General features: G+C 41.1%; 1 protein-coding gene across 7 annotated transcripts in view; it reads right to left on the reverse strand.

The window, feature by feature from the left end:
* Positions 1-26,587, reverse strand: part of Rbm25 (RNA binding motif protein 25) — a 56,915-nt gene extending 30,328 nt beyond the window's left edge. The window contains exons 1-9 of one of the 7 annotated variants that reach the window (XM_045154198.1): positions 26,399-26,535; positions 17,261-17,419; positions 15,450-15,515; positions 12,498-12,614; positions 12,268-12,388; positions 8,915-8,964; positions 4,637-4,804; positions 1,759-1,816; positions 19-179 (exon numbers count right to left, since the gene is read on the reverse strand). In XM_045154198.1, the coding sequence (XP_045010133.1) occupies positions 19-179; positions 1,759-1,816; positions 4,637-4,804; positions 8,915-8,964; positions 12,268-12,388; positions 12,498-12,539 (600 nt within the window). In that variant the 5' untranslated portion in view covers positions 12,540-12,614; positions 15,450-15,515; positions 17,261-17,419; positions 26,399-26,535. Of the gene's footprint in view, positions 1-18; positions 180-1,758; positions 1,817-4,636; positions 4,805-8,914; positions 8,965-12,267; positions 12,389-12,497; positions 12,615-15,449; positions 15,516-17,260; positions 17,420-26,398 lie in introns of all 7 variants that reach the window. The other 6 variants (XM_045154200.1, XM_045154202.1, XM_045154203.1 and 3 more) reach the window with 6 other exon arrangements.
* Positions 26,588-27,019: the final 432 nt, after the last annotated feature.

Raw genomic sequence — 27,019 nt, forward strand, 5'->3', positions numbered from 1 at the left:
GGAGAAAATGTTACATACCCCATTGGAAGCTTTCTTCTTTGCTTTCCACTCATCTAACTGTGCCTTTGTCTTTGCATCAACTTTAACAAGAAGCTTCTTCTCTCCAATCTGCAGATCATGCAATAATCTCAGTGCTCGAAGCGTAGACTCAGGCTCCTTATACTCACAGAATCCAAAAGCTAGCAGTCACAGAAAGAATTGGTAACATATCATTATAATTATTTAAAAAAATTAAGGAACAGTAAACAAGACAAAGTTATAACACAAGGATCAAATAAGTCATTGCTACATTCTAACCTTAATTACTTTTTTTTTTTTGGTTCTTTGAGGTAGGGTCTCGCTCTAGCCCAGGCTGACCTGGAATTCACTATGGAGTCTCAGGGTGACCTCGAACTCATGGCAATCCTCCTACCTCTGCCTCCCCAGTGCTGGGATTAAAGGCGTACGCCACCACGCCTGGCTCTTAATTACTTTTGATACTCATTTCACTTTTAGCACTCACAAATAAAAAAAGGAAAAATAGGGCTGTAGAGATGGTTCAGCAGTTAAGGTCTGCAAAGCCTAACAGTCTAGGTCCGATTCACTAGTATCCACATAAAGCCGGATGAAATGGGTGGCACCAGCATGTGGAGGTCCTTTGCAGCGGCTAAAGTGCACTCATTCTCATTCTCTCTTACTGCTTGTAAATATATAAATGAAGAAAATTGTTTTGGCTTCACAGACAAATGCTTTAACCACTAAGGCATCTCTCCAGCCCTACCTGGAAGTTCTTAACACTGTTCTAGTATCCTTCACCCCTGGTCCCTACATTCTAATTATTCAGCTTTCTTTGTACATATGGGGGGGGGGGGGGCGTTACAAGACAACCTCCAGGAACACAATTTATATTTACTTGTTTGTTTGGTTTTTAAGGTAGGGTCTCACTCTAGCCCAGGCTGACCTGGAATTCACTATGCAGTCTCAGGGTGACCTCAAACTCACAGCAATCCTCCCACCTCTGGGATTAAAGGCATGCGCCACCACACCCAGGTACAATCCACCTTTTGAGAGGGTTTCTCATTGGAAGGGAGCTCAGGAATTAGGCTAGACACTGCAACTATGTACAAAGGCTCCTCTGCCTTCCCAGGGCAGGGGTCACAAGCATGAGCCACCATGCCCAACCATTGGTGCTAAAGTCAAAATCAGGTCCTCATGCTTACAAGGAACAACTTGGCCATCGGAGCTGTATCTCCAGCCTTCGAATTGTTCCAAAAAAGGTTTTTCAAAGGACAAACAACTAGTGAATGTGAGAGAGGCCTTAAGTGAGCTTCCTACAGTACTATAAGGGTAGTAAGTGGGCCTGAAATCAGCAGTGTCTAGATGCCAAGTAAACTGGTTGACATGAGCACGTAAACCCCAGTAACAAACAGGAGCAGAGACAAGGGAACCACCCAGGCTCAGTAAAAAATAGCAATCTCCAAATAAAACCAGGCAGGAAAGCTAAAGAGAGGAACTCAACATTCTGTTCTGCCCTCAGGAGAGAATATGGGGCATGGCAAGAGCCCAAACATACAAACCACACCCACATTACCAACACACATAAAAGCAAAAAAGGAAAACTTTAACATTCCGCATTTTATTTCATTCTTGTTCCAATTACACATTTTCTCATCTCAACACTAAAATCTTCTGATTATCTTCTAGTAAAAAAATGGAAATATGCAAGCTAAGTGATATACATATAGTATAAAGTGATGTCAGTAAAGAAAACATGCCTACCTTGAAGTTTTCCAGAAGCACCTTGTACTCTCTTCCAGCTCAACACCAAACCACATTTCTTAAAAATTAGAAACAAATTTTTAATTACCACTTATGTAAAAAAATTTTAATGCAAATAAACCTAATTTATACATCGAGGCATGGTGGCACAAATGTGTAAGCCAGGAGGCTAATGAGGCAAGGCATTATCAAGGTAAGGGCAGCCTGGTTTACAGAGTAACTTCTTGGCCAGACCAACCTGGGCCAGAGAGGAACTGCTCTCAAAATTACAAATAGGAAAAAAATAACATACTAGGGGGGCACTGTGGTACTCAGTAGAAAGAGGTAGGAGGATCTCTGAGTTTGAGGCCAGCCTGGGGGTACAGAGTGAGTTCCTGGATGGTCTGGGCTAAAGAACCAATCTGAAAATAAAAAGGAAAGCTGCAAAAAAGTACTCACTACCAGACATTGTGGCACACACCTTTAATCCCAGCATTAGGAAGGCAGAGATACGAGGATTGCTCTGGTTTCAAGGCCACCCTGAGATACAGAGTGAATTCCAGGTCGGCCTGGGCTAGAGCAAGACCCTAATTCAAAAAATAAAAAAAAATAAAAACAGCAAAAAGCTTACTTTTGTGCAGTGAGGTAGGAAGAGCACAGTGAGTTCGAGGCCACCCTGAGACTCCATAGTGAATTCCAGATCAGCCTGGGCTAGAGTGAGACCCTACCTCAAAAAAAACCCCACCAAAAAAAAATAAAAAATAAATAAATAAATAAAAATAAAATAAATAAAAATAAATAAATAAATAAATAAAATAAATAAATAAAACAGCCAGGCATGATGGCTTATGCCTTTAATCCCAGCACTTGGGAGGCAGAGGTATAAGGATTGCCATGAGTTCTAGGCCACCCTGACTACATAGTGACTACTACTAATACCTGACTACAGGTCAGTCTGTGTTAGAGTGAAACCTTACCTCCAAAACCAAAAACAAAAAAAGAAAGCTTACTTTGAATCTAACTGAGGAAAATTTTAAATGTAAGAAACATCTGTGAAAACTCTAAACTGCAATATTATACATACTGTCTAAAGAGGCACAAGGCATGATTCAAATGGGATGTATTCGTTTATTGGATCACACACTGCAAAGAAAAAGCAGCTATTGGGAGACTGGAGAGATACCTCATTCATTAAAGGCTCTTGCTTGCAAACCATGACAGCCCAGGTTCAATTTGCCATTTACCAATGTAATGCCAGATGGTACAAGTGTCTACAGTTCGTTTACAGTAGCAAGAAGGCGTGGCATTCCTATCTTCACTCACTCACTCACTCTCTCTGTATCTGCCTCTTTCTCTCTCTTACACCATGTCTCAAAAAAAGAAAAAATTGGGCTGGAGAGATGGCTTAGTGGTTAAGTGCTTGCCTGTGAAGCCTAAGGACCCCGGTTCGAGGCTTGATTCCCCAGGACCCACGTTAACCAGATGCACAAGGGGGCGCATGCGTCTGGAGTTCGTTTGCAGTGGCTGGAGGCCCTGGCACGACCATTCTCCCCCCCCCCCCCCCCCGGCCTCTTTCTCTGTCGCTCTCAAATAAATTAAAAAAAATAAATAAACCAAAAAAATTTTTAAAAAATTGTTTTAAGTGCTGGAAAGATGGCTTAGCAGTTAAGGAGCTGGCCTGTGATGTCTAAGGACCCAGGTTCACTTCCATGCATGTGTCTGGAGTTTGTCTGCAGAGGCCCTGGTGCACCCATTCTCATTCATTCTTTCTCTCTCTCTGTCTCTGTCTCAAATAATAACAAGCCACACATGGTTGCTCACACCTTTAACCCCAGCACTTGGGAGGCAGGTAGGAATACCACTGGAAATTAACTACAGAGTGAATTCCAGGTCAGCCTGGACTACAGTGAGACGACGCTACCTCAAAAAGAAGGTACTGAGAGCATGCTCTTGCTTTGAAGAAATAAACACTTATACTCAAGGATAAAATTTCATATCACAACTCACCCTCAAGTTACTGTGTAGAATGCTCACTGGACAACACTTCCAGTTTGCTATATAGATTTGAACTGAACATATTCATAATAAATGGTTTAGAAAAATAATCATTCTGAGCTGGGCGTGGTGGCGCATGCCTTTAATCCCAGCACTTGGGAGGCAGAGGTAGAACTGTTGTGAGTTCAAGGCCACCCTGAGATTATCTAGTCAATTCCAGGTCAGCCTGGGCTAGAGACCCTACTTCAAAAAAAAAAAAAAAAAAAAAAAGAAAAACATTTAGTAACTGGGAACAATAGTTTATCATTCTCAGAATTTGGAAGGAAGAACAGGGGAATGAAAAGTTCCACCCAGCATGGTATACATAAAATCCTCCTCTTTTGTAATTTTGATAATTACAACAGAGCTGGAGATATGGCTTAGCAGATAAGGTGTTTACTGCAAAGCCTAAGATGGGACCAGAGTATGAATCCCCAGTACCCATGTGAAGTCAGATGCATAAGTTAGACCATGCATCTGCAGTTCATTTAGTGTCTGGAGTCCCTGGCACACTCATATTCTCATTTTCTCTCTCTCTTTCTCTCTCTCTCCGTCTTTCCCTCTCATTCTCACTCTCATAAATAAATAAATAAACGAACAGCAGAACAAAATGAAAGGAAAATAGAACTAGAAAGATGGCTTAGCAGTTAAGGCACATGCCTGCAAAGCCTAAAGACCCAGGTTCGATTCCCCAGGTCCCACATAAGCCAGATGCACATGGTGGCACAGGTGTCTGGAGTTTGTTTGCAATGGCTAGAGGCCCTAGCATACCCATTCACATTCTTTCTCTTTCTCTTCCCCTTTGTGTCTCTAATAAATCAATTTTTTAAAAATGAGTATAATGAAAATGAACGGTTTAACTTACAGCTAAGAGCTGTCGTATAAGCATATCTGAGGCTTTCTCAGAAATGTTGCCAACAAAAACTGTAGTAGTAGGTCCACAATTTTCATCATTTTCTTTAAGCTTTAATCCTGGATGATCCTTTCTTGCTCCCAGATGTTTGCCAACCATGGAAACAGTAGGTACTAAGACCTATGGTAAAGAAAAGCAGAATATATTATTTAATCTGGCAATTAAATGTACCATTACTTTTAAATGTAGTATTCCACTAAAAATATCAATTGTAAAGTAGTAGCTCTATGGGCCATCATTATTAAAACTTGTTACTATCAAAAACTCCTAAATCGAGCCGGGCATGGTGGTGCACGCCTTTAACCCCAGCACTCAGAAGGCAGAGGTGGAAGGATCACCATGAGTTCAAGGCCACCCTGAGACTACATAGTGAATTCCAGGTCAGCCTGAGCTAGTAGAGTGAGACCCTACCTCAAAAAAACAAAAACAAAAACAAATAACAACAACCAAAACTCCTAAATCGCAGGGTGTGATAGCACATGATTTTAATCCCAGCCAAAAGCAGTCAGAGGTAGTAAGATCACAGGGAGTTCAAAGCCACCCTGACACAACATAGTGAATTCCAGGTCAGCCCAGCTAGACTGAGACCCTACCTCAAAAAAAAAACAACCCTAAATCAGACTGGAAAGATGGTTTAGTGGTTAAGGCAAGCACTTGCCTGCAAAGCCAATGAGCCCCAGTTTCAATTTCATCAATACCCATATACAGCCAGATGCACAAGGTGGCACATGCATCTGGAGTTCTTTTGCAGTGGCTGGAGTCCCTGACACACCCATTCTCTTTATCTATTCTCGCTTTCAAATAAATATTTTTAAACGCTGCTAAAGCATATAGTATATTTTATTAATTAAAATTTATTCACAACAAGTAAGCTTCTATGTTAGATTACCTATTAAAAATCTTGAAAAAAGTCAAATATTTATGTTTAAGACTATTTTTAAATGTCTGAGACATTATAAACTATTTCAAATTATAAAAAATATCCAGCAGTTAATTCACAATTATCTTCTTACCACAAGAATAATGGCAAATTACAGTTATCCTTACTAATCAAGTAGCACCAATATTCAAACAACATAAAGCATTCACATTAAAAATTAAATCTCTGTACCTGACAACAAATTCAGTACAGTATTTCCTATATGTAATGAATAAACTGGTAGAGCTGCTCCAAATCCCAACTACATCTTTACCTATTTATTAGAAATTTCTGGAGGAAACAATACATCATTTGGAAACTTCTAAGATAGTCCACCTATGGGTTTCCAATGCAAGAAAAATTAGATTCCCCTTGTGCACTGATGAAAATTTTTTGTTCTCTGTGGCTGGCCCAACTCAAACCACATTCCAATATGATTATGTAGTTTTCCTCTATAAAATAAAACCACTCAAAACTAAAAACACTGTTTTAGGCCTATATTCTTAGTACCGTGGAAAATAAGGCTAGACTACACAGGAAGTTCAAGGCCAGCCTAAGTTACATAGTTGAGAGCTTATCCCACCCCCCCCCCCAAAAAAAAAAACTTTCCTCTCACATCAAAATCAGCGGGGCTGGAGAGATGGCTTAGAGGTTAAGGGCTTGCCTATGAATCCTAAGGACCCCAGTTTGAGGCTCGATTACCCAGGACCGACTTTAGCCAGATGCATAAGGGGGGGCACACGTGTCTAGAGTTCGTTTGCAGTGGCTAGAGGCCCTGGCGTGCCCAATTCTCTGTCCCTCCCTTACCCACCCCCCCGTTCTCAAATAAATAAAAAAAAATTAAAAAATATTTTTCAAAAATCTGGTGGCGGGAAGGAGAGTGGGTGGAAGAGGGTGTACCTAGAAGTCATTTATACTCCCTCAGTAGAATTCCAAAAGAAACCTGTTATAGTAATTAACTTACTTCCTTTATAAAAATTTTAAATAGACCCTAAAGGGGAAGAGAGAGATGGTTCAATGGTTAAGGCACTTGCCTGCAAAGCCTAAGGACCTGATTTTGATTTCCTAGTACCCACATAAAGCCAAATGTGCCAAGTAGCCAGGTGTGGTGGCACACGCCTTTAATCCCAGCACGCTGGAGGCAGAGGTAGAGAATCTCCTAGAGTTCAAGGCCACCCTGAGACTACATAGTGAATTTCAGGTCATCCTGGGCTAGAGTGAAACCCTACCTTGAAAAAAAAAAATAAATAAGAGAGAAGAGTAAAAGATGGGCTGGAGAGATGGCTTAGGAGTTAAGTGCTTGCTTGTGAAACCTAAGGACCCAGGTTCGAGGTTTGATTCCCCAGGACCCAGGTAAGCCAAATGCACAACAGGTGCATGCATCTGGAGTTCGTCTGCAGGGGCTAGAGGGCCCTGACGCACCCATTTTCTCTTTATCTATCTGCCTCTTTCTATCTCTGTCGCTCTCAAATAAATAAATAAAAACAAGCAAAAATAAATTAAAAAAAAAGAAAAAGAAACCAAACAAATGTATAAAGTACTAAATATGTCTTGAGTTCATCTGCACTGGCAGGAAGTCCTAGAGAGCCCATATTCACTCTCTCTATATAGGCAACCCCAAACACACAAAAAAATAAATAACCAGTTATCTCAAAAGTAAGCTTTTGTTGTTGTTGTTGTCTTTCATCTGTTTGTCAAGGTAGGGTATCATTCTACCCAGGCTGACATGGAATGAGTCTCAGGGTGGGCTCGAATTCATGGTCATCCTCCTACCTCTGCCTCCCAAATCTGGGATTACAGGTGTGTGTCACCACGCCCAGCTTCAAAGTAAAACTGTAACTATACTTCCAGGTGTGGTAACCCATGTTTTAATCTCAGCACTCAGGAGTCAGAATAGGTCAGGGCCAATCTGAGACTACATACTGAATTCAAGGTCAGCCTGAGCTAGAGTGAGACCCTACCTCACAAGAAAGAATTCAAAGATTATTGTGCATCTTTTCCATCAGTGTTCGTAACAATCTTACAGTTTTTGATAAAATCAAAAAATGATAAAGACCTGAGAATGAATTAAGCACTTCAGGAAAAAATATTTCATAACTTAGTTTTTTATAAATTAAGGATATATAATTAAAATTTTAGTGAGGTGCCGGGCATGGTGGCGCACACCTTTAATCCCAGCACTTGGGAGGCAGAGGTAGGAGGATTGCCGTGAGTTCGAGGCCACCCTGAGACTCCATAGTGAATTCCAGGTCAGCCTGATCTGGAGTAAGACCCTACCTGGAAAAACCAAAATAAAATAAAATAAAATAAATTTTAGTGAGGAAAAGAGGTGCCACTTGGTTTCTAATGGATTAATGTGATATTAGATGGTTAATTTACTAAGAGTCAGCTATGCTACCATTATTAATCACAATACATTGGGGCCGGGCACGGTGGTGTGTACCTTTAATCCCAGCACTAAGGAGACAGGCAGGATGATCACTGTGAGTTTGAGGCCCGTCTGGAACATAGTGAGTTCCAGGCCAACAAAAATATTCATTTTTACATTCCTCTCTATAATCCTAGCACATCACCATCTTGAACAAAGTTTAGATGAGAGAATGATGAAGAGCCAATTAAGGCCAGGTATGGTAGTGCATACCTTTAATCTCAGCACTTGGGGAGGATGAGGTAAGAAGACTGCTATGAGTTTAGGGCCAGCTTGGACCTACAGAATAAATTCTAGGACAGCCAGGGCTAGAATGAGACCTTACCTCACTCAAAAAATGAATAAAATATAAAAGAACCAATTAAAACTATAAAACAAGTACATGAAGAGTCTAAAGAACAAAAGAGGAAAAATCATAAAAAGTAGAAAGGCATATGTTAGGACACCTGAGTAAAATGGTAATTTCAAACAGATCATAGCATATTCATAAGTTCTCTCATCTTGGTATGTTTTTAAATACTTCAAATATGGGCTGAAGAGAGAGCTCAGGTGCTTGCCTTTTAAGAATGAGGACCTGAATTCAAAACCCACATAAAATGTTAGGTGACGTGTAATGTACCTAAAGCCCAGTGCTAGAGAAACAGGGAGGATCAATTAGGCTCCCTAGTCAGCTAGTCTAGCTTAATTGGTGAACTCCAGGCCAATCAGAGACCCTGTCTGGGGGCGGGGGCTGGTGGTTGGGGGATTGGAACACCTGTGGAATAACATTCCTGGGAAGCAACACCCAAGATTGGCCTCTATAGGCACGTATGCATGTTCACTTGTGCACACTACTTTGCTAACACTACTTTAACTCCTAATTCTTCTTTTAAATTTTACTTACAGTTGGAGCAGGAGCCATAATACTCATTGGTACAGGAATCATTGGGGTCCCTATGAAGAAAAAACATTACTTAAGAATATTACCAAATATGGCTGTATTCTGTATCAATAACATGCTCAATTAAGTATTTTTACAGTTAATACAAATGGTTGTGAGTCATTAATGTTTCATTCCCATATAAACTAAAAACAACATTCAGAAAGCAAAATGACCCCCATAGCATGCTTTTGCTTAAAGGTGTATAAAATTCTGGATTTTTATCAGTTCATGTTCAACTGGTTCAATGGTCCTCAAAACCATTGGGGGAAAAAAAAGAGTCTTCTGAAAGTTTACAATGGTATAATTAAACCCTTTAAAAGTAAAAATAGGTTTGGAGGGATGGCCCGAAGATTAAGGTGCTTGCCTGCAAAACCAAAGGACCCAAGTTTGATTCCCCAGGACACACATAAGCCAGATGCACAAAATGGTGCATGTATCTGAGGTTCCTTTGCAGTGGCTGGAGGCCTTTGTATGCCCATTCTCTCTATCTGCCTCTATCTCTCTCCCTCATAAATAAATGAAGACATGGTTCAGTGTTTAAGGAACATGCCTGCATGGCCTAATATAATGGGTTTGATACCCCAGTACCCACATAAAGCCAGATGCACAAAGTGGCATATGCATCGGGAGTTTGTTTACAGTGTGTAGAAGCCCTGCTGTACCCATTCTACCTGTCTATCTCTCTTCTCTATTGAGGGAGGAAGGGAGGGACAAAGCCAGGCTGGTGGCACACACCTTGAATCCCAGCACAGGCAGAGGTAGGAGGACCACTGTGAGTTTGAGGTCAGTCTGGAATGACAGAGTGAGTTCAGGTTAGCCTGGGGTAGACAAGACACTACCTAAATAAAATCCCCAAGAAAGAGGAAAAGAGAAAATAAAAAGTAAGTTTCTTAAAACGCAAAAACACCAGGGCATGGTGGTGCATGACTTTAATACCAGCACTGGGAGACAAAGAGGGAAAAGTATCACTCTGAATTTGAGGTCAGTGTGAAATGACAGAGTTCGTTCCAGGTAAGCTTGGGCTAGAGTAAAACAGTATACCAAAAAGAATTTTTTTAATAAAATGAAATAAAGGCAGCCTGGAGAGATGGCTTAGCAGTTAAGGCCCTTATGAAGCCTAAGGGACTAGGTTTGATTCTCCAGTAACCACTAAGACAGATGCACAAGGTGCCACATATGTATGGAGTTCATTTGCATTGGTTAGAGGCCATAGAGCATCCATTCTCTCAAATTATTGTAAAAAATCAAAATAATACGTAAAACACATTATATATCATGACAACTACAGTTAACCTATTATGTTTTTAAAAATTAGACAGATGTGGAGGCAAATGCCTTTAATCCCAGCACGTGGGAAGCAGAGGTAGGAGGATCAACGTGAGTTCAAGGCCAACCTAAGATTACACAGTGAATTCCATCTCAGCCGGGTTAGAGTGAAACCCAACTTTCAAAAACAAAAACAAAAAATTAATGAGTGATTGAGAAATGTCACAGCAGTTAAGGCATATGGCAGCAAAGCCAAGAAACCCAGGTTTCATTCCCAGTATCCATGTAAAGACAGATGATCTAGAGTCAATCTGCAGGAGCAAGAATCCCAGCAATACCCTTTCTCTCTTTCTGTCAGAATGAAAGAAAAGAGAGAAAGATTGTTTTTTAATTAATTAAAGGCCAGGTATGTTGGTGCACACCTTTAATCCTAGCACTTGGGAGGCAGAGATAAAAGATTGCCATGAATTTGAGGCCACCCTAAGACCACATAGTGAATTCTAGATCACTCTGGGGTAGTGAAATCCTACCTGGGGAAAAAAGAATTAAAAGTATTCTTACCACAAAATGCTAAGTATGTAATATAATGTACGTTTTAAATTGGCTGTTCTTAGCCATTCTACAAGGCCAGAATTTCAAAACAGTAGGTATTCTTATTGGAAAAAAAAAAAAAAAAAACACCTTGAAGCCAGGCATGGTGGCGCATGTCTATAATCCCAGCACTCAAGAGGCAGAGGTTGGAGGATGGCTGTGAGTTCGAGGCCACCCTGAGACTACATAGTTAATTCCAGGCCAGCCTGAGCTAGAGAGAGACCAGGCCTCCACAAAAACAAACAAACATAAACCAAAAAAACAAACAAACAAAAAAAAACCCTGAAACTACCTTAACAAACTAAGCCCATATATTTTATTTTTTAAACTTTATTTTTATTTATTTATTTGAGAAAGAGGCAGAGAGAGAAAAAGAAAGAATGGGTGCACCAGGGCCTCCAGCCACTGCAAACAAACTCTAGACGCGTGTGTCCCCTTGTGCATCTGGCTTAGTTGGGTTCTTAGGAATCAAACCCGGGTCCTTTGGCTTTGCAGGCAAACACCTTAACCACTAAGCCATCTCTCCAGCTCCTGCATTTTATTTTTTGTGTTTGTTTGTTTTTCGAGGTAGGGTTTCACTTTAGCTCATGCTGATCTGGAATTCACTCTGTAGTCTCAGGGTGGCCTCAAACTCACAGCAATCCTCCTATCTCTGCCTCTCGAGGGCTGGGATTAAAGGCGTGCACCACCAGACCCAACCTTATTTTATTTTTAACTTTATGAATGTAGGACTTTTTAAAAATAAAGAACATTTCAAAGTTAACTTCCAAGGTGAAACTGATGCTCATCCTCAAATAAAACCTATCACTGCCAAAAAAAAAAAAAAAGAGAGAAAAGAGGGCTGGACAGATAGCTTAGGGTTAAGCACTCGCCTGTGAAGCCTATGGACCCTGGTTCGAGGCTCGGTTCCCCAGGTCCCACATTAGCCAGATGCACAAGGGGGCGCACGCGTCTGGAGTTCATTTACAGTGGCTGGAAGCCCTGGAGTGCCCATTCTCTCTCCCTCTATCTGTCTTTCTCTCTGTGTCTGTCGCTCTCAAATAAATAAGCAAAAAATGAACAAAAAGTATTTAAAAAAAAAGAAACCCTTTAATCCCAGCCCTTGGGAGGCAGAGGTAGGAGGGTCTCTGTGAGTTCAAGGCCACCCTAAGACTGCACAGTGACTTCCAGGTCACCCTGGGCTACAGTGAAACCCTACCTCACACAAAAAAGAAATCTATCACTAAGCCAAGAATGGCAGCACTTGGAAGGCTGAGGCAAGAGGATTAATGAGAGTTCATGGTAGACTGGGAAACCCTGTCCCAAGTAAACAACCTGCTGCTAAGGAAAATGAGACATCCATTTTCAGAACGACACCAACAGTTCTTCAGTACTCACAGTCATCTATCATGTTCCTAAAGTCATCATCATTCTAACGAAAGTACCGTTTAAAAAAATTTCAGTGTCAACGAACTTACCTGGAGGTACAGGTGGAGGGAAGCCAGGAAACTGTGGGGGTGGGATCCCTGGTGGGAGTGCTGGGATCCCCATGGGAGGACGATTCAAATGAGGGGGGAAAGACATTCTTACTGCACCACTCTAAAGAAAGAAAGGATAAAACATTTTATTTGAAACCTTTCCAATATGATTTGCCTACATTGTTGGCCTTCATTTTTAGAGTAGCTGCAAAATTCTAAAGTTTTCTTACCCAAAGGAGTTGGCAAAGACCCTCTTTTCTCTGTCTGTCCATTGAGAATTTTTAAAACTTAGATCTTTTCTAAAATAAGTTCCCAAAATGTACACGAACTAAGTTCAGGATAGACTCCTACAATCATGTGGGAATACATATAAAGGAAAAAAAAATTTTGAAGTTCAGTTAATATCAAAAAATTAATTGCCAAACATCAATGATTTTTTTAAACAAACTCAGAATCCAGGAGGGTAGCTTAATTTTTTAAAGTATTCTGATACACATTTTTTTAACACATTGGCTTCCTAAACTAAATTTATAAGATTATACAGTATTAGTTGACTCATTGCTAGCCAATTCCTCAAAGACAAATTTGTCAGCAAATTACAAACGGGGAACATTTTCCTCCATCAGGTCACATAGTAACTCAACATTCAAACATAATTGTAACAGTGAAACCTGTTTTTCTTTTTTCTTCTTCTTTTGAAAATGTCTCATGTAGCGCAGGCTGACCTCTAACTTGCTATGTAAAATAGTCTTGAACTCCTCCTGATCTTCCTGCCTCTAATTCCCAAGTGCTAGGATTAAAGGTGTGCACCACCATTCCTCTAGCCAATCATGGTAGAACAGTCTTTAGTCTCAATTCTAGCACTTTTAAGTGAATCTAGAGTTCAAGGTCAGACTAAGCTACAGACAAAAAGTATGACAGTAACAACTGGGGTGGAGTGTATACCTAACATGCCCCCTTCACCCCTGCTCAATAAAGCAAACCTCTTAATCATTCTTCAATCAGATAATAGAATTTTATATTTGGGACTGGGTGTTAAACCAAGGGACTTGCACACACTAGGCAAGATGCTCTGCCACTGAGTTACATACTCTTGACCTACAGCATTTGTTTTCAGAAATATAAGAACACAATTGTTCTGCTTAATCTGTTGCAATCCTATCCTTTGTTTATACTAATGGGATTTGTAACATTCCAAAATAGGTAAACCAAACTTAGGTATGGTGGTGCAGGAGACAGAAGAGGATGGTTGTGAGTTCAAGGCTAGCCTGGGACTACAGAATGAGTTTCAGGTAAGCCTGGACTAGAGTGAAATCCTATCTTGGAAAAAACCTGAAAGGTAAAATTATCCCATTATCGCTGATTCCACTAATATTCGGTTTTGTTTTGCTGGATTTTTTTTTTTGTTGTTTGCTTGCTTGCTTGCTTTTTTGATTTTTGATTTTTGTTTTGTTTTGTTTTTCAAGGTAGGGCCTTACTCTGGCCCAGGTTGACCAGGAACTCACTATGTAGTCTCAGGGTGGCCTCCAACTTACAGCAATCCTACCTGTGCCTCCTGAGTGCTGGGATTACAGGCATGCACCACCAAGCCCAGCACTTTGATTCTTTGAGGGAGGGGTTTCAATGTAGCCCAGGCTGACCTGGAATTTATTATGTAGTCCCAGAATGGCCTCAAACTCACAGTGATCCTCCTATGCCTTCTGGGTGCTGGGATTAAAGGTGTGTGCCACCAGCCTGGCTTGTTTGGAATTTGATTTTGTTGTTTTTCAAGATAGGGTCTCATTCTAACCCAAGTTGACTTGTGTTGCATATTTTTAAGTAGATTTTTTTTTTTGACATTAACAAAAATTCTTCCACTATGACTGAAATTCCCCTCTAACTACTGAGAAAATGTAGAGTTGTTAAAATATTTCTTTTAAACCAGATATGGTAGCAGGTAACTAATCCCAGTATTGGGAAGGAATGGGGATCAAGAGTTCAAGGCCAGCCCGGGCAATGTGAGACCCAGCCAAAGAAGTAAAATTATCGAATGTCTTTACTATTTCTTTTCTCTATTTGGTTTGTAGTGTCTCCCACCCCCTGTAGATCAAGCTGACCTCACACTCACCATCCTCCTGCCTTAGCCTGTCAGTGCTGGGACTACAGGTACTCCACCATGCCTATCTTCTTTAGTATTTTATAATTGTTTTATTCACCATCCAGTACAGAGAAGATAAAAAAGTACTAAACCTTCCAGTTTCCTCTAATCCCAACAGTTTGCTATGTTATCTATTTTATAAATATATTTATATATAAACACTTAACAAATTATGCTTCTCTATAGTGTGAACATTATGCTATTATCATTACCTGCATTCTCTCTCATTATCATCTCTTTGTATCAGTTCATAGTTTTATTCAAGACTTTTAATGCACTATATTATAGCAGACACACCAGTTATTCAACCAACAATACTGGCTGATTGCACTATTTAGCTCTTTCAAGTAATGTTGAATATCTCAGACTTGTACAACTAATTTCTGTAATATACATTACCAGTTTGTATTCAAACTTTACTTCCAAATCATCCCCCCAAAAGTATCGATTTTATTCCTACCACCAGTGTTATGAATAGGCCCTTTCCACACATACTCAATATTTTTAGGCTAAATCAGTATTTCTAAAAATCTGATAAGTAAAAATACTCTTATTTCAATTTATATACACTTCTCTGACCACTAGTAAGGTTCACTATCTTTTGTACCTGTTGGAAAAAAAACAAGCATATCCTACATGTTCACAACTCGTCTTTTTCAACTCTTTCTTTGACTTTGTAATAGTCTGTAAAACCTAAACTTCAATTTTAGAAAACAGTATTCTAAGGAATTCCAAAGATGATTCCTTATTCAGCAAATAAGGTGCTAGAAATGCTTTAAAATTAAGTAATACCACATCTTACAGAGGAAAAAACCAAGATTATAAAATATTATATGGGTTAAATTTTTTTGTATACCTTGCTTTTTCATTAGATTAGCATATAAAGTAATGGTGTTCATCATGGCATCTTCTTATATACGATGTATCTTATTTTTGGATTCATAACCTTTCCCCATTTTTTAATAACCTTTGTAATACAAATATTCTATATGGAAGGGTTCAAGTAGGTGCATCTGTTAAAACAGAAAGCTACTGTCCTACTTACAGAAGCTCTTGTATTATAATAATACTCTATCTCAGCACTTTCTTAGGAGGGCAGTTGGTATAGTACCTGTTGAATAAATAAATTAGTGAATCAGTAAACAATGTCCGTGGACCTCATAGACAAATTAAATAGCTACTACATGCCAGGTACTATGCTAGCAATAGCCCACAGCCTAAGCACTCAGACACAGCCTAACCCTCACATTGGTCCAAAACTGGCCCATGACTTCACTTTCAGAACCACTTTCCTCCTACTAACTAGTATTAGAAATACACAGTATTTTTAACATCAACTCTATTCTGGGCTGGAGAGATGGCTAAGTGGATAGGTTGCCTGCCACACAACTCTTGAGTACCTGAAATTGGGTCCCCAGACCCCATGAAAAAACCAGAAGCTGTGACAGGGCTCTGTAATCCCAGTGTGCCTAGGGACAGAAGGGAGGCAGAGACAGGAAAAGTTCCTAACAGCTTGTGAACAAGAAGAGACCCTGTCTCAAAAGAGGTGAAATTTTTCCTGAAAATTGTTCTCTAACCTCTATAGCATGCAGTGGCATGTGTATGCCTTCAGTCATACACATACACATCCCAGGAAGCATAAAAATTAAAACAAAAAACTATGTTCTTAACAGTCGGGTGTGGTGGTGCACGCCTTTAATCCCAGCACTCAAGAGGCAGAGGTGGGAGGATCGTCATGAGTTCGAGGCCACCCTGCAACTCCATAGTGAATTCCAGGTCAGCCTGGGCTAGAGTGAGACCCTACCTTGTAAAGCCAAATTAAAAAATAAATAAATAAAAACTATATTCTTAAAGTTTATGCTCTGTTTCATAGTTTAAATGTTAACAGTTAACCAACGGCTGGAGAAATGGCTCAGCTATTAAGGCACTTGCCTGCTAAGCTTAACAAAGTTTGAGTCTCCAATACCCACATAAAGCAAACTTCAGAGTGGCACATGCATCTGGAGTTTATGTGCAGCAGCTAGAGGCCCTGGTGTGCTCTTCTTTTTCCTCTCTCTCTCTCTCTGCCAGGGATGGTAGCACACTTTAATTCCAGCAGAGGTAGGAAGACTGGTGTGATTTCAAGGCCAGCCTGAAACTACACAGTGAATTCCACGTCAGCCTGGGCTAGAAAGCAAGACCCTACCGCAAAAAAAAAAAAAAAAAAATTAGGTTAAACTTCAAAGGTGAAAAATTATCAAAGGCCAGTTTTGATGAATATCCTTTTGTTTAAGTAGATAAAGGCCCCTTGTAGGAAAACTCAGAAAAAAATTCCTGATAATCTCTGATATTTATGTTCACTAAGCATCGTAAAATGAATATCAACAGTTTTATATTTTGTCATGAGAAAAGGAGAATATATTTTTACAAAGCAGAGCTTATCAGTTATTACTTTGTGTATCTTGTTAGTTATAGATATTGAAAGTTGGTAAGTGTTTGGCAGGACAATAAAGCAGGGAAGAGAGCAAGAGAGGGGTTTAGTTTTAATTCCCATAATCAGACATCACAAACAAGGAAAAGATTTGGAAGAAGCTAAGGCAGGAAGCCCTATCCTCAGAATGAAAGAGCCTTCCAGGAAAAAGAAAGAGCATATAGAAAAGCCTGATGTAGGCCTGATGTGTCTGAGCAATGACCAGCAAGGTCAACAGAGTATGTCTAGATGAGAACCAGGAAACTCAAAAAGAAATACTTAGTACAACTAGGGGAGCCTGGTTTAAAGAATATTAAAGCTGTATAGTACACTGTAAAGATCTTGGTTACTACTCTAAATTAGATGGAAAACATATGAACAATTTCTGACGACAAAATTTAAGTCACCTGGCATGCTGTTAACGCTGGAAGGGGACAGGATGGAAACAAGAAGATACTGCAAAAATCCAGACAAGAGACGGTAGCCTGGAAAAGGTGGTAGTGGTGAAAGTGGTAACCAAGTTGTTGGATTCAGGATGTATTTTTGAAGATAGCCAAAAGGCTTTCCTGAGGAATCATATGAGAGATATAAGACACAGTTATGAATATGGAAATCAATAAATCAAATATTTAAAAAAAAACATTGAATGCTCAACTTTTACAAAGTTCAAAGTATTTTTACATGCTAAGTATGAATCTTTATAGCCCAAAATTACAAAAGCAATTATCTATGATAAAATGTTACCAATCTCTTTATCTAATGTGGTCATACAGTTGTATATAGGTAAAAAAAAATTCAATGGCTAGGCATTGTGGCACACACTAATCCCAGAACTTGGGAGGCAAGAAGATGAGACAGATGTTGAGTTCAGAGCCAGCCTGAGGATACAGAATAAGTCCAGGTCACCCTGGGCTAGAGTAAGATCCTACCTCAAAAACCAAAAAAAAAAAAAAAATTAAAAACTAAACATCAGAACCAGAATGGTGGCACATGCATTTAATTCAAATACTCAGGAGGCAGAGATAGGAGGGTCGCTGTGAGCTCAAGGCAACCCTGAATTCCAGGTCAGCTTGGGCTAGAGTGAGACCGTAACTTGAAAAGTCAAAAATAAAATAAAATGCATCTTACTGTATCTTACTGTAAATGCTTTTATTAATGTATTTAGTCCAAAAAATGTATACTATTTCAAAACATGCATCTAATTTTTTTCTCTTTCATTGTTCAAGCCATTTGTATAGCATATCCTAAGTACACAAAATATAATCAAGTACTACTTGTACATACTCCCTCACTGTAGACTTATCCAGACAAAAACACAATGTCACCAGGAAGAGATTTATATATTAGCTCTATCAGGACACTGTAGCAAATTTCTGAAATTAAGAATTTCACCAGGCTTGTTGGACACCCACTTTAATCCCAGCACTTGGGAGGCTGAGGTAGAAGGATCACCATTAAGTTCAAAGACACCTTGAGACTTCATAGTGAATTCCAGGTCAGCCTGGACTAAATGAGACCCTACCTCAAAAAGCAAATTAAAAAAAAAATTAGCTAAGAGATTTCCTCAACTAAGACTAACATACATGTATTCACATATAGTAAGTACATAGCTCCAAATTTTCCTCTAGGTACCATTTGTATTAGTTCTGAAAAAATGAGATTGTTACTATATGAAGTTTCAAAGCTAGTCCAATGGCTCTCCAGTAAATAAGTAACTATTAATTTAACATGAACTGTTCTTACCCTACTTAGAGCCAGTAAGGTACACTACAGACTGCTAACTACCACCTTAATCAATGCATGCTCTTTAAAACTAACTTCACATACTATAGGACAGGACTTTGCAGGAAATATTCCTACAAAAGTCTTCCATGCCCCCCCCAAAATAGGAAATATTTAACAGAAACTTTGGTATTAAAGCTTTTCAGAGGCTTATAAATAATCAAAGGGCTGTGATTACAGCTCATGCCTAGTGTAGTCAATGCACTGGGTTCCATCCGAGCTCTATACAGACAGACAGAAACAAGGAGACAGAAAAGAATTTAAGTGTTCTGAATCCCCAAACAGCCACATCTTGCTGTGAGAAATTTCCACTTTCAAGGAGTGCAAAGAAACATTAGCTACAGATACATTAGTGGTGGCCACAATGTAGGGGGGAATATGACTTGCAAATACAAGAAGCACTTTAAGCTGGGTATGGTGGCCCACACCTTGAATCCCAGCACTTGCAAGGCAAAGGCAGAAGAATCATCATGAGTATGAGGCCACCCTGAGACTACATACTGAATTCCAGGTGAGCCGAGACTACAGTGAAACCCTACCTTGAAAAACCAATAAATAAATAAATAATTACAAGAAGAGACAATTTTGGGGTAATGCCTGCACATTTCTGTAGATTTTCTAAAGAATTTTAAAGAACTGAACTTTAGTCAATTACACCTTTAAAAAGTTTCTGTTTTTTTGAGGTATGGTCTCCCTCTAGGCTCAGGCTGACCTGGAATTCACCTGGTAGTCTCAGGGTGCCCTTGAACTCATAGCACTCCTCCTACCTCTCCTCCCAAGTGCTGGGATTAAAGGCATGCACCACCACACCCAGCTCAAAGTTACTATTTTTAAAGAGTATCATCAGTTCAGAAGCAGCAAACTCTACAACCTGAAGACAATAGTGGACCAATGCAAATTACTGATTTGGATCACCATACTGCTCTCTGAAATAACAGCAAAACAATTTCCTAGCCTTCAGGAAGTACACTTTCCTATTTATGAGTTAAGAACCACATCTGAGCCTGGCATGTTGGCGCATGCCCTTAATCCCAGCACTTGGGAGGCAGAGTAGGAGGATCACAATGAGTTCAAGGCACCCTGAGACTACATAGTGAATTCCAGGTCAGCCTGAGCTGCAGCATGACCCTACCTTGAAAATTCTAAAAAAGTATAAAAAAAAGGAAGGAAAGAAGAAAACAGAAAAATTATCAAGCTAGAAAGATGGCTTAGCTGTTAGCCTACGAAGCCTAAGAAACCAGGTTCAACTCCCCAAAACCCACATAAACCAGCTGCACATAGTGGCACCATATCTGGAGTTTATCTGCAGGAGCCAGAGGCCCAGGCATACCCATTTCCTCCCTCTCTCTAAAACATAAATGAAAATAAAATTAAAAAAAAGATTGCGGGGCATGGTGATGTATGCCTTTAATCCCAGCACTCGGGAGACAGAAATAGGATTACCATGGGTTCAAGGCCACGTTGAGATTATATAGTGAATTCCAGGTCAGCCTGGGCTACAGAGAGACCCTACCTCGAAAAACCAAAGAAATATATATATATCATAGCACTCTAGAGGCTGAGGCAGAGGTAGGAGGATCCCCGTGAGTTGCAGGTTACCCTGGGCTAGAGCGGGACCCTACCTCAAAGGAATAAGGAAAAAAGGGAAGCAATTAGGACTTGGAATGTATCTCAGTTGGTAGAGTTCTTGCCTATTATGCACTTAGACTTTGGCTAGGCCCTTTGGAGACAGAAGGATCAGAAATTCAAGGTCATCATCAGCCACAGAACTAATTCAAGTTCAATATGGTCTACAAAAGAAAGGAGCAATAGTAATAATTCTAAGTAGTATTCTTTTACTTCCTGCAAATATCAAAACTTTTTTAGAAGTAGAAAAGGTATTTGAGGCTCCTCTGAGAAATGCTAATGGGTAGTATTGGAAAAGACAAAAGACTGAGAAGACTGGCTCAATTTATAAAGGCACTAGCTTGCAAAGCCTATGGGCTCAGGTTCAATTTCCCAGCACCAAAGTAAAGCCAAATGCACAAAGTGGTGCACATGTTTGACATTCATTTGCAGTGGCAAGAGATCAATGCAACCATACATAGACATAAAAACACACACACACATACATATATATATACATAGGCAGGACACTGAGAGGACACAGAGCATTCCAAATCAGCCTAGGCCAGAGTGAGACCCTGCTTCCAAAAAGAAAACAGCAAACAAACAAACAAAAAAATGGCCTGGGGTCAGCACTAGGCATGGAAGAGGACTGCTATGATTTCAAGACTAGCCTGAGAGTACATAATGAGTTCCAGGTCAGCCTGGACTTCAGGGAGACCCTTATGGGAGGGGAGGGGAGGAGAAGAGATGGGGGGGGGGGGGCCTGACCTGGGAATGTAAACAGTGGTACAGTATTTATGTAGCATGCCCAAACCATGAGTTTGTTCCCCAGCACCACAAAAGGAGTACCTCTATATATTAAAAAAATCTATGAAAATTAAAAAATAATAAAAATGTTCAAAATGGTGAATATTCATGCCAGGACAGCCTGGCACACTTTTAATCCCAGCACTTGGCACTTGGGAGGCAAAGGTAGGAGGATAACTTTTGAGTTCATGTCCAGCCTGGTACCACAGAGTGAGTTTCAGGTCAGCCAGGGCGAGAGTGAGAAACTACTTCAAAAATAAAAAATAAAAAGGCAGGGCATAGTGGCACATCCCTTTATTTCCAGCACTCAGGAGGCAAAGAGGAGGATCATCATGGGTTTGAGGCTACCCTGAAGACCACACAGTGAATTCCAGATCAGTCTGGGCTACAGCAAAACCCTACTTCAAATAGGGAGGTGGGGCTGAAGAGATAGCTTAGCAGTTAAGCACTTGCTGTGAAGCCTAAGGACCCAGGTTCGAGGCTCAATTCCCTAGTACCCACGTAAGCCAGATGCACAAGGTGGCGCATGCGTCTGAATGCGCCCATTCTCACTCACTCTCTGCCTCTTTCTGTCTCTGTCACTCTCAAATAAATAAGTAAAAATAAACCAAAAAAGAAAAAGAAAAAAATCACAGAATAAATAAAAATCTTAGCGGGGCGTGGTGGCGCATGCCTTTAATCCCAGCACTTGGGAGGCAGAGGTAGGAGGATTGCCATGAGTTCAAGGCCACCCTGAGATGACAGAGTTAATTCCAGGTCAGCCTGGACCAGAGTGAGACCCTACCTCGAAAAAAAAAAAAAAAACTTAGCCAGGCATGGTGGAGCACACCTTTAATACCAGTACTCAGGAGGCAGAGGTAGGAGGATCGCCATGAGTTCGAGGCCACCCTGAGACTACATGGTGAATTCCAGGTCAGCCTGGGCCAGAGACAGACCCTACCTGGGGGAAAAAAAAATCTTCACCACACGGGCGAGAGAGATGGCTTAGTGGTTAAGGCATTTGCAAAGCCTAAGGACACAGTTTCAGTTCCCCAGTATCCACATAAGCCAGATGCACAATAAATAAAATATTAAAAAACAATCTCACCCTGAGAGTACATAGTGAATTCCAGGTCAGCCTGGGCTAGAGCAAGACCCTACATCAAAAACAATCTTCAGGCTGGAGAGATGGAAGATGGCTTAGCAGTTAAGGTGTTTGTCTACAAAGCCTGAGGATACAGGTTCAATTCTCCAGGTCCCACTCAAGCCAGATGAACAACGTGGTGCATGAATCTGGAGTTTGTTTGAAGTGGCTAGAGTCCCTGACATGCCCATTTTCTCTCTCTCTCTCTCTCTCCCTCCTTCTTTCTGTATCTAATAAATAAAAAAATAAAATACAAAAATTTTGACAATAGCCGGGCATGATGGTACATACCTTTAACCCCAGCACAAGGGAGGCAGAGGTAGGAAGACCACCATGAGTTCAAGGTCACCCTGAGAATAAATAGTGAATTCCAGGTCAACCTAAGCTAGTGAGAGACCCTACCTTGAAAAACCAAAATACAAAAAAAACCTGATCAGTCATTAACACATGATAGCTAAATCCAACAATAAAACAATAAAATATCTTCCCCATAAGTCTTTGAGGTACCCTACTAGAAAAAGGAGAAAATAACAAAACACTTTTGCTGGGTGTGGTAACTCACACCTTTAAACCCAGCACTTTGGAGGCAGAGGCAGGAGGATCACTATGAGTTCAAGGCCAACCTGAGACTACATGGTGAATTCCAGGTCAGCCTGGGCTAGAGTGAGACCCTACCTCAAAAAAACAAAGAACACTTTTGACTGACCTCCCAAAAGAGGAAATAAGGTAAACCCAAAATCATTTAATAAAAATATCCAATTTTTATTTACTTTTATTTGCAAAAGTCTTCAATATCTTGTTTAACCTCCCAAATAAACCAGTGTACATTTGTTACTTGCTTTACAGATGAACCTAAATAGTAGTGGATAGAAACTCCAATTCCCCGCTACACTGAAATTAGTAATTCAAAAGCTATTTTCAGCAGGTCCTGGTGATGGTGCACGCCTTTAATCCCAGCACTCAGGAGGCATGGGTAGGAGGATCACCGTGAGTTCAATGCCAGCCTGAAACTACATAATGAATTCCAGATCACCCTGAGCTAGAGTGAGACCCTACCTTGAAAAACCAAAAAGTAAAAATCAATAAATAGATAAAAATAAACAAAAGCTGGGCTGGAGAAATGGCTTAGCAGTTAATGCCCTTACCTGCAAAGCCAAGGAACCTAGGTTCGATTCCCCAGAACCCACATAAACCAGAAGCACAAAGTGGCACACACATCTGGAGTTTGTTTGCAGTGGCTGGAGGCCCTAACGACCCATTCCTTATCTGCCTCTCTCTCTGCTTCTTTTTCTCTCCCCTCTCAAATAAAAATTTTTTTTTATTTCTTTATTTTTTTTTAATTTTATTTATTTATTTATTTGAGAGCGACAGACACAGAAAGACAGGTAGAGGGAGAGAGAGAGAATGGGCGCGCCAGGGCTTCCAGCCACTGCAAAGGAACTCCAGACGCGTGCGCCCCTTTGTGCATCTGGCTAACGTGGGACCTGGGGAACCGAGCCTCGAACCGGGGTCCTTAGGCTTCACAGGCAAACACTTAACCGCTAAGCCATCTCTCCAGCCCTTTTTTTTATTTTTTTGTTGTTATTTGTATTTATTTGAAAGCAACAGAGAGAAAGGGGGGGGGAGAATGGGCTTGCCAGGGACTCCATCCACTGCACACGAACTTCAGATGCATATGTCCCCTTGTGCATCTGGCTAACGTGGGTCCTGGGGAACCGAGCCTCGAACCCAGGTCCCTAGGCTTCACAGGCAAGCACTTAACCATTAAGCCATCTCTTCAGCCTTAAAAATATTTTTAAAAAATAAAAGCTGTTTTCACTCTACTGAAAGGTCTTTCTCCTAATAACACACCAGTAAGAAGGAAAAGAACTTAAGGATTAACATAACTGCTTATGAAAATCTACTCTGAGGACACAAGAAAAAATGTCAAAGTAAGGTTTTGAACTTCATTGAAATACTTATCAATTACTATGGACTGACACCATGTCATGTGAATACTGTACTGAGCAGTCAGCATACATTTTTCTCAATCCCCCAATCCCACAACCTATGGTGAATAGTACTGTCATTTTTCAAAAGTAAACTAATGCCTTAAAAAAAATGAGGCCGGGAGTGGTGGCACACACCTTTAATCCCAGCACTCAGGAGGCAGAGGTAGGAGGATCACTGTGAGTTTGAGGCCACCCTGAGACTATATACAGAATTCCAGGTCAGCCTGAGCTAAAGTGATACCCTACCTTGAAAAAACAAAAATTAAAAAAATAAAATAAAAACAAATGAGGGTATGTGGATCCTATCTACAGATGACTGGGCTTCTGCGTGAGAATGAAAATACTTAGTAGCAGAGGCCAGTAAGTTAAAAAGGAGACATAAAGGGTAGAGAAAGAAAGGGAGGAGGATACTTAATAGGTTGATATTGTATATATGTAAGTACAATGATTGTAATGGGGAGGTAATATGATGGAGAATGGAATTTCAAATGGGAAAGTGTGGGGGTGGGGAGGGAGGGAATTACCATGGGATATATTTTATAATCATGGAAAATGTTAATAAAAAAATTTTTTTTTTTTTTGAGGTAGGGTCTCACTCTGGTCCAGGCTGACCTGGAATTAACTCTGTCATCTCAGGGTGGCCTTGAACTCATGGCAATTCTCCTACCTCTGCCTCCCGAGTGCTGGGATTAAAGGCGTGCGCCACCACGCCCAGCAATAAAAAATTTTTAAAAAGTTAAAAAAAAAAAAATGAGGGCACGAAAGATGGCTTAGCAATTAAGGGGCTTGCCTGTGAAGCCTAAGGACCCAAGTTCGATTCTCTGGTTCCCATGTAAGCATGATGCACTAGGTAGTGCATGCATCTGGAGTTTGTTTGCAGTGGCTAGAGTGGTGTGTCTGTCTGTCTCTAATAAATAAATACATATATGTATATATATTCAAGTCTAAAATAGTGTCAAAATACATTTTTTGAAATTGTAAGAATAAACCTTGAGCTGGAAAGATAGCTCAGCAGTCAAAGGCCCCTGTTTGCAAGCCTGGCAGCACAGGTTCAAATCCCCCAACATGCACTTAAACCAAATGTATAAAGAGGTGTATACATCTGGAGTTCATTGGCAGTAGCAAAGTGCTCTGGCATATTGATTCCCCTCCTATCCCCTCTGCTTGCAAAATAAAAATTATAAAAATAAATAAACCTTACAGATAATACTAAAGTTATTTATAAAATACTGTCAACTACCTGGTACACTGTCCTTCAACACTAAAGTACAAGAGAAGTCCAACCTCTTTCCTTCAGCCTCACTCTCCTCAGTATGAAGATGGCCTTTCCAAGGCAATATAAATCTCTATTACATAACTTCAAAACAACCTTCATACTCTGATTTCGAAAAACGTAGTTAAAATCAATACTGAAGACCAATTACCGGTGATAATACAGTGTAATATAAAAATCTGGTAGTGCCCAGAATGAATGGAAACACAGCTTGTGGGGGGGGGAAGTTGGTGAAGACAGAGGGTGAAACTCTTCACTTGTCTTCAACCAACCAGGAAGGTGCTTTAAAAAAAAAATCGTTAGCTAAAATTAAAGGAGGGGTGGAGCCAGTTCACTTGGTGGCTAGCTCTGGAATGACCAAAGAGGAAGAAACCCATTGGTGGACAACACCTCGTAAAACAAATAATAATAATAATAATATAATAATTTTTTTTAAAAAAGTAGGTGCAGGAGGGTTTAAAGGCACTGCCTGCAGTCAGTGAATCCTAGGGCGAGGAAATCTACTGTGCGGGGTGGGGGGGGGTATGCAGGTTGGATAAGACAAGGCCCCGAGCGATGGATGGGCCTCCAGGAGCCGAGCGATCATTATTTTGGTGCTGACACGAAGCCCTGCCAGGGCCGAGGCGGCTGACCGCCGGCAGAGCGGACGGGAACGGGAAGGGAAAGCGGGCGACAATGCAAGGATCAAGAGGCGGGTCGGGCCGCCACGGGCTCGTAGGCCCACTGGTTTCCGAGGCCGCGGGGCAGCGGAGAAAACCCCAGCCTCGTGCCAGAGCCCCCCACCTCCAACCCGCACCCGCCCCCACCCGCCCAGCCCAGCCCAGCCCAGCCCAGCCCAGCCTAGCCCTCCGCCGCCGCCCGGCCCTCTCCCTTCCCCCCACCCCTCCCCACAACCGCCCCGGCCCCAGCTGAGGGACCCGGCCGTCCGGTCCTCCACACGCGTTCAGAGGCGTGAACTCACCCGCCGCAGAGAAAACGGTAATGTCTTCGCGGCCTCTGGGCGCCAGGTTACCAGGGGAGATTCGCCGGTTCGAGGTTTCTGAGCGACGCTCGCCCGGGAGACTGGTTCCGAAGCACCTACTCGCATAGGCCGCAAACACAACCGCGCTGCGCGGGGAGCTTCTGGAGGTCTTCCTCTTGCCCGGCGTGCACCGCGCTCAGGGGCGTGCAAGAGAGGCGACCATAGAGAAGAGGGCGGCTAGACGGGCTCCGCGGGGCGCTCTGACTCACCACGTACGGCCGCGGTGACCATCGAGAAGGAGGCCTAGAAGGGCTCGAGCTGTAAATGACGCCCCCACGCTGCCATTTATGATTGGAGCCGGTTGCATCTTATGACTGCGCGACGCCATCTTGAGGTCAAGGTTCCGCTTGGTTATCCGCGCCAGGTTTATGAGAGGATTCATGGTTTTGTGGGGGGGTGTCTTTTTTGGGTTTTTTTTTTGTTTTGTTTTTTGTTTTTTTCCAGGAATCAGAACCTTGCACTCTTGATTCTTTGAGGTTCGATGAACTGGTGCCCGAGCGTGACAGAAACGTACTAGAAAGCTAAATGTAATTTGTCCTTAGGAAAAAAAGAAAAAAAACA

Source organism: Jaculus jaculus, chromosome 7 (assembly GCF_020740685.1).
Source record: "Jaculus jaculus isolate mJacJac1 chromosome 7, mJacJac1.mat.Y.cur, whole genome shotgun sequence".
NCBI classification, from domain to species: Eukaryota; Metazoa; Chordata; class Mammalia; order Rodentia; family Dipodidae; genus Jaculus; species Jaculus jaculus.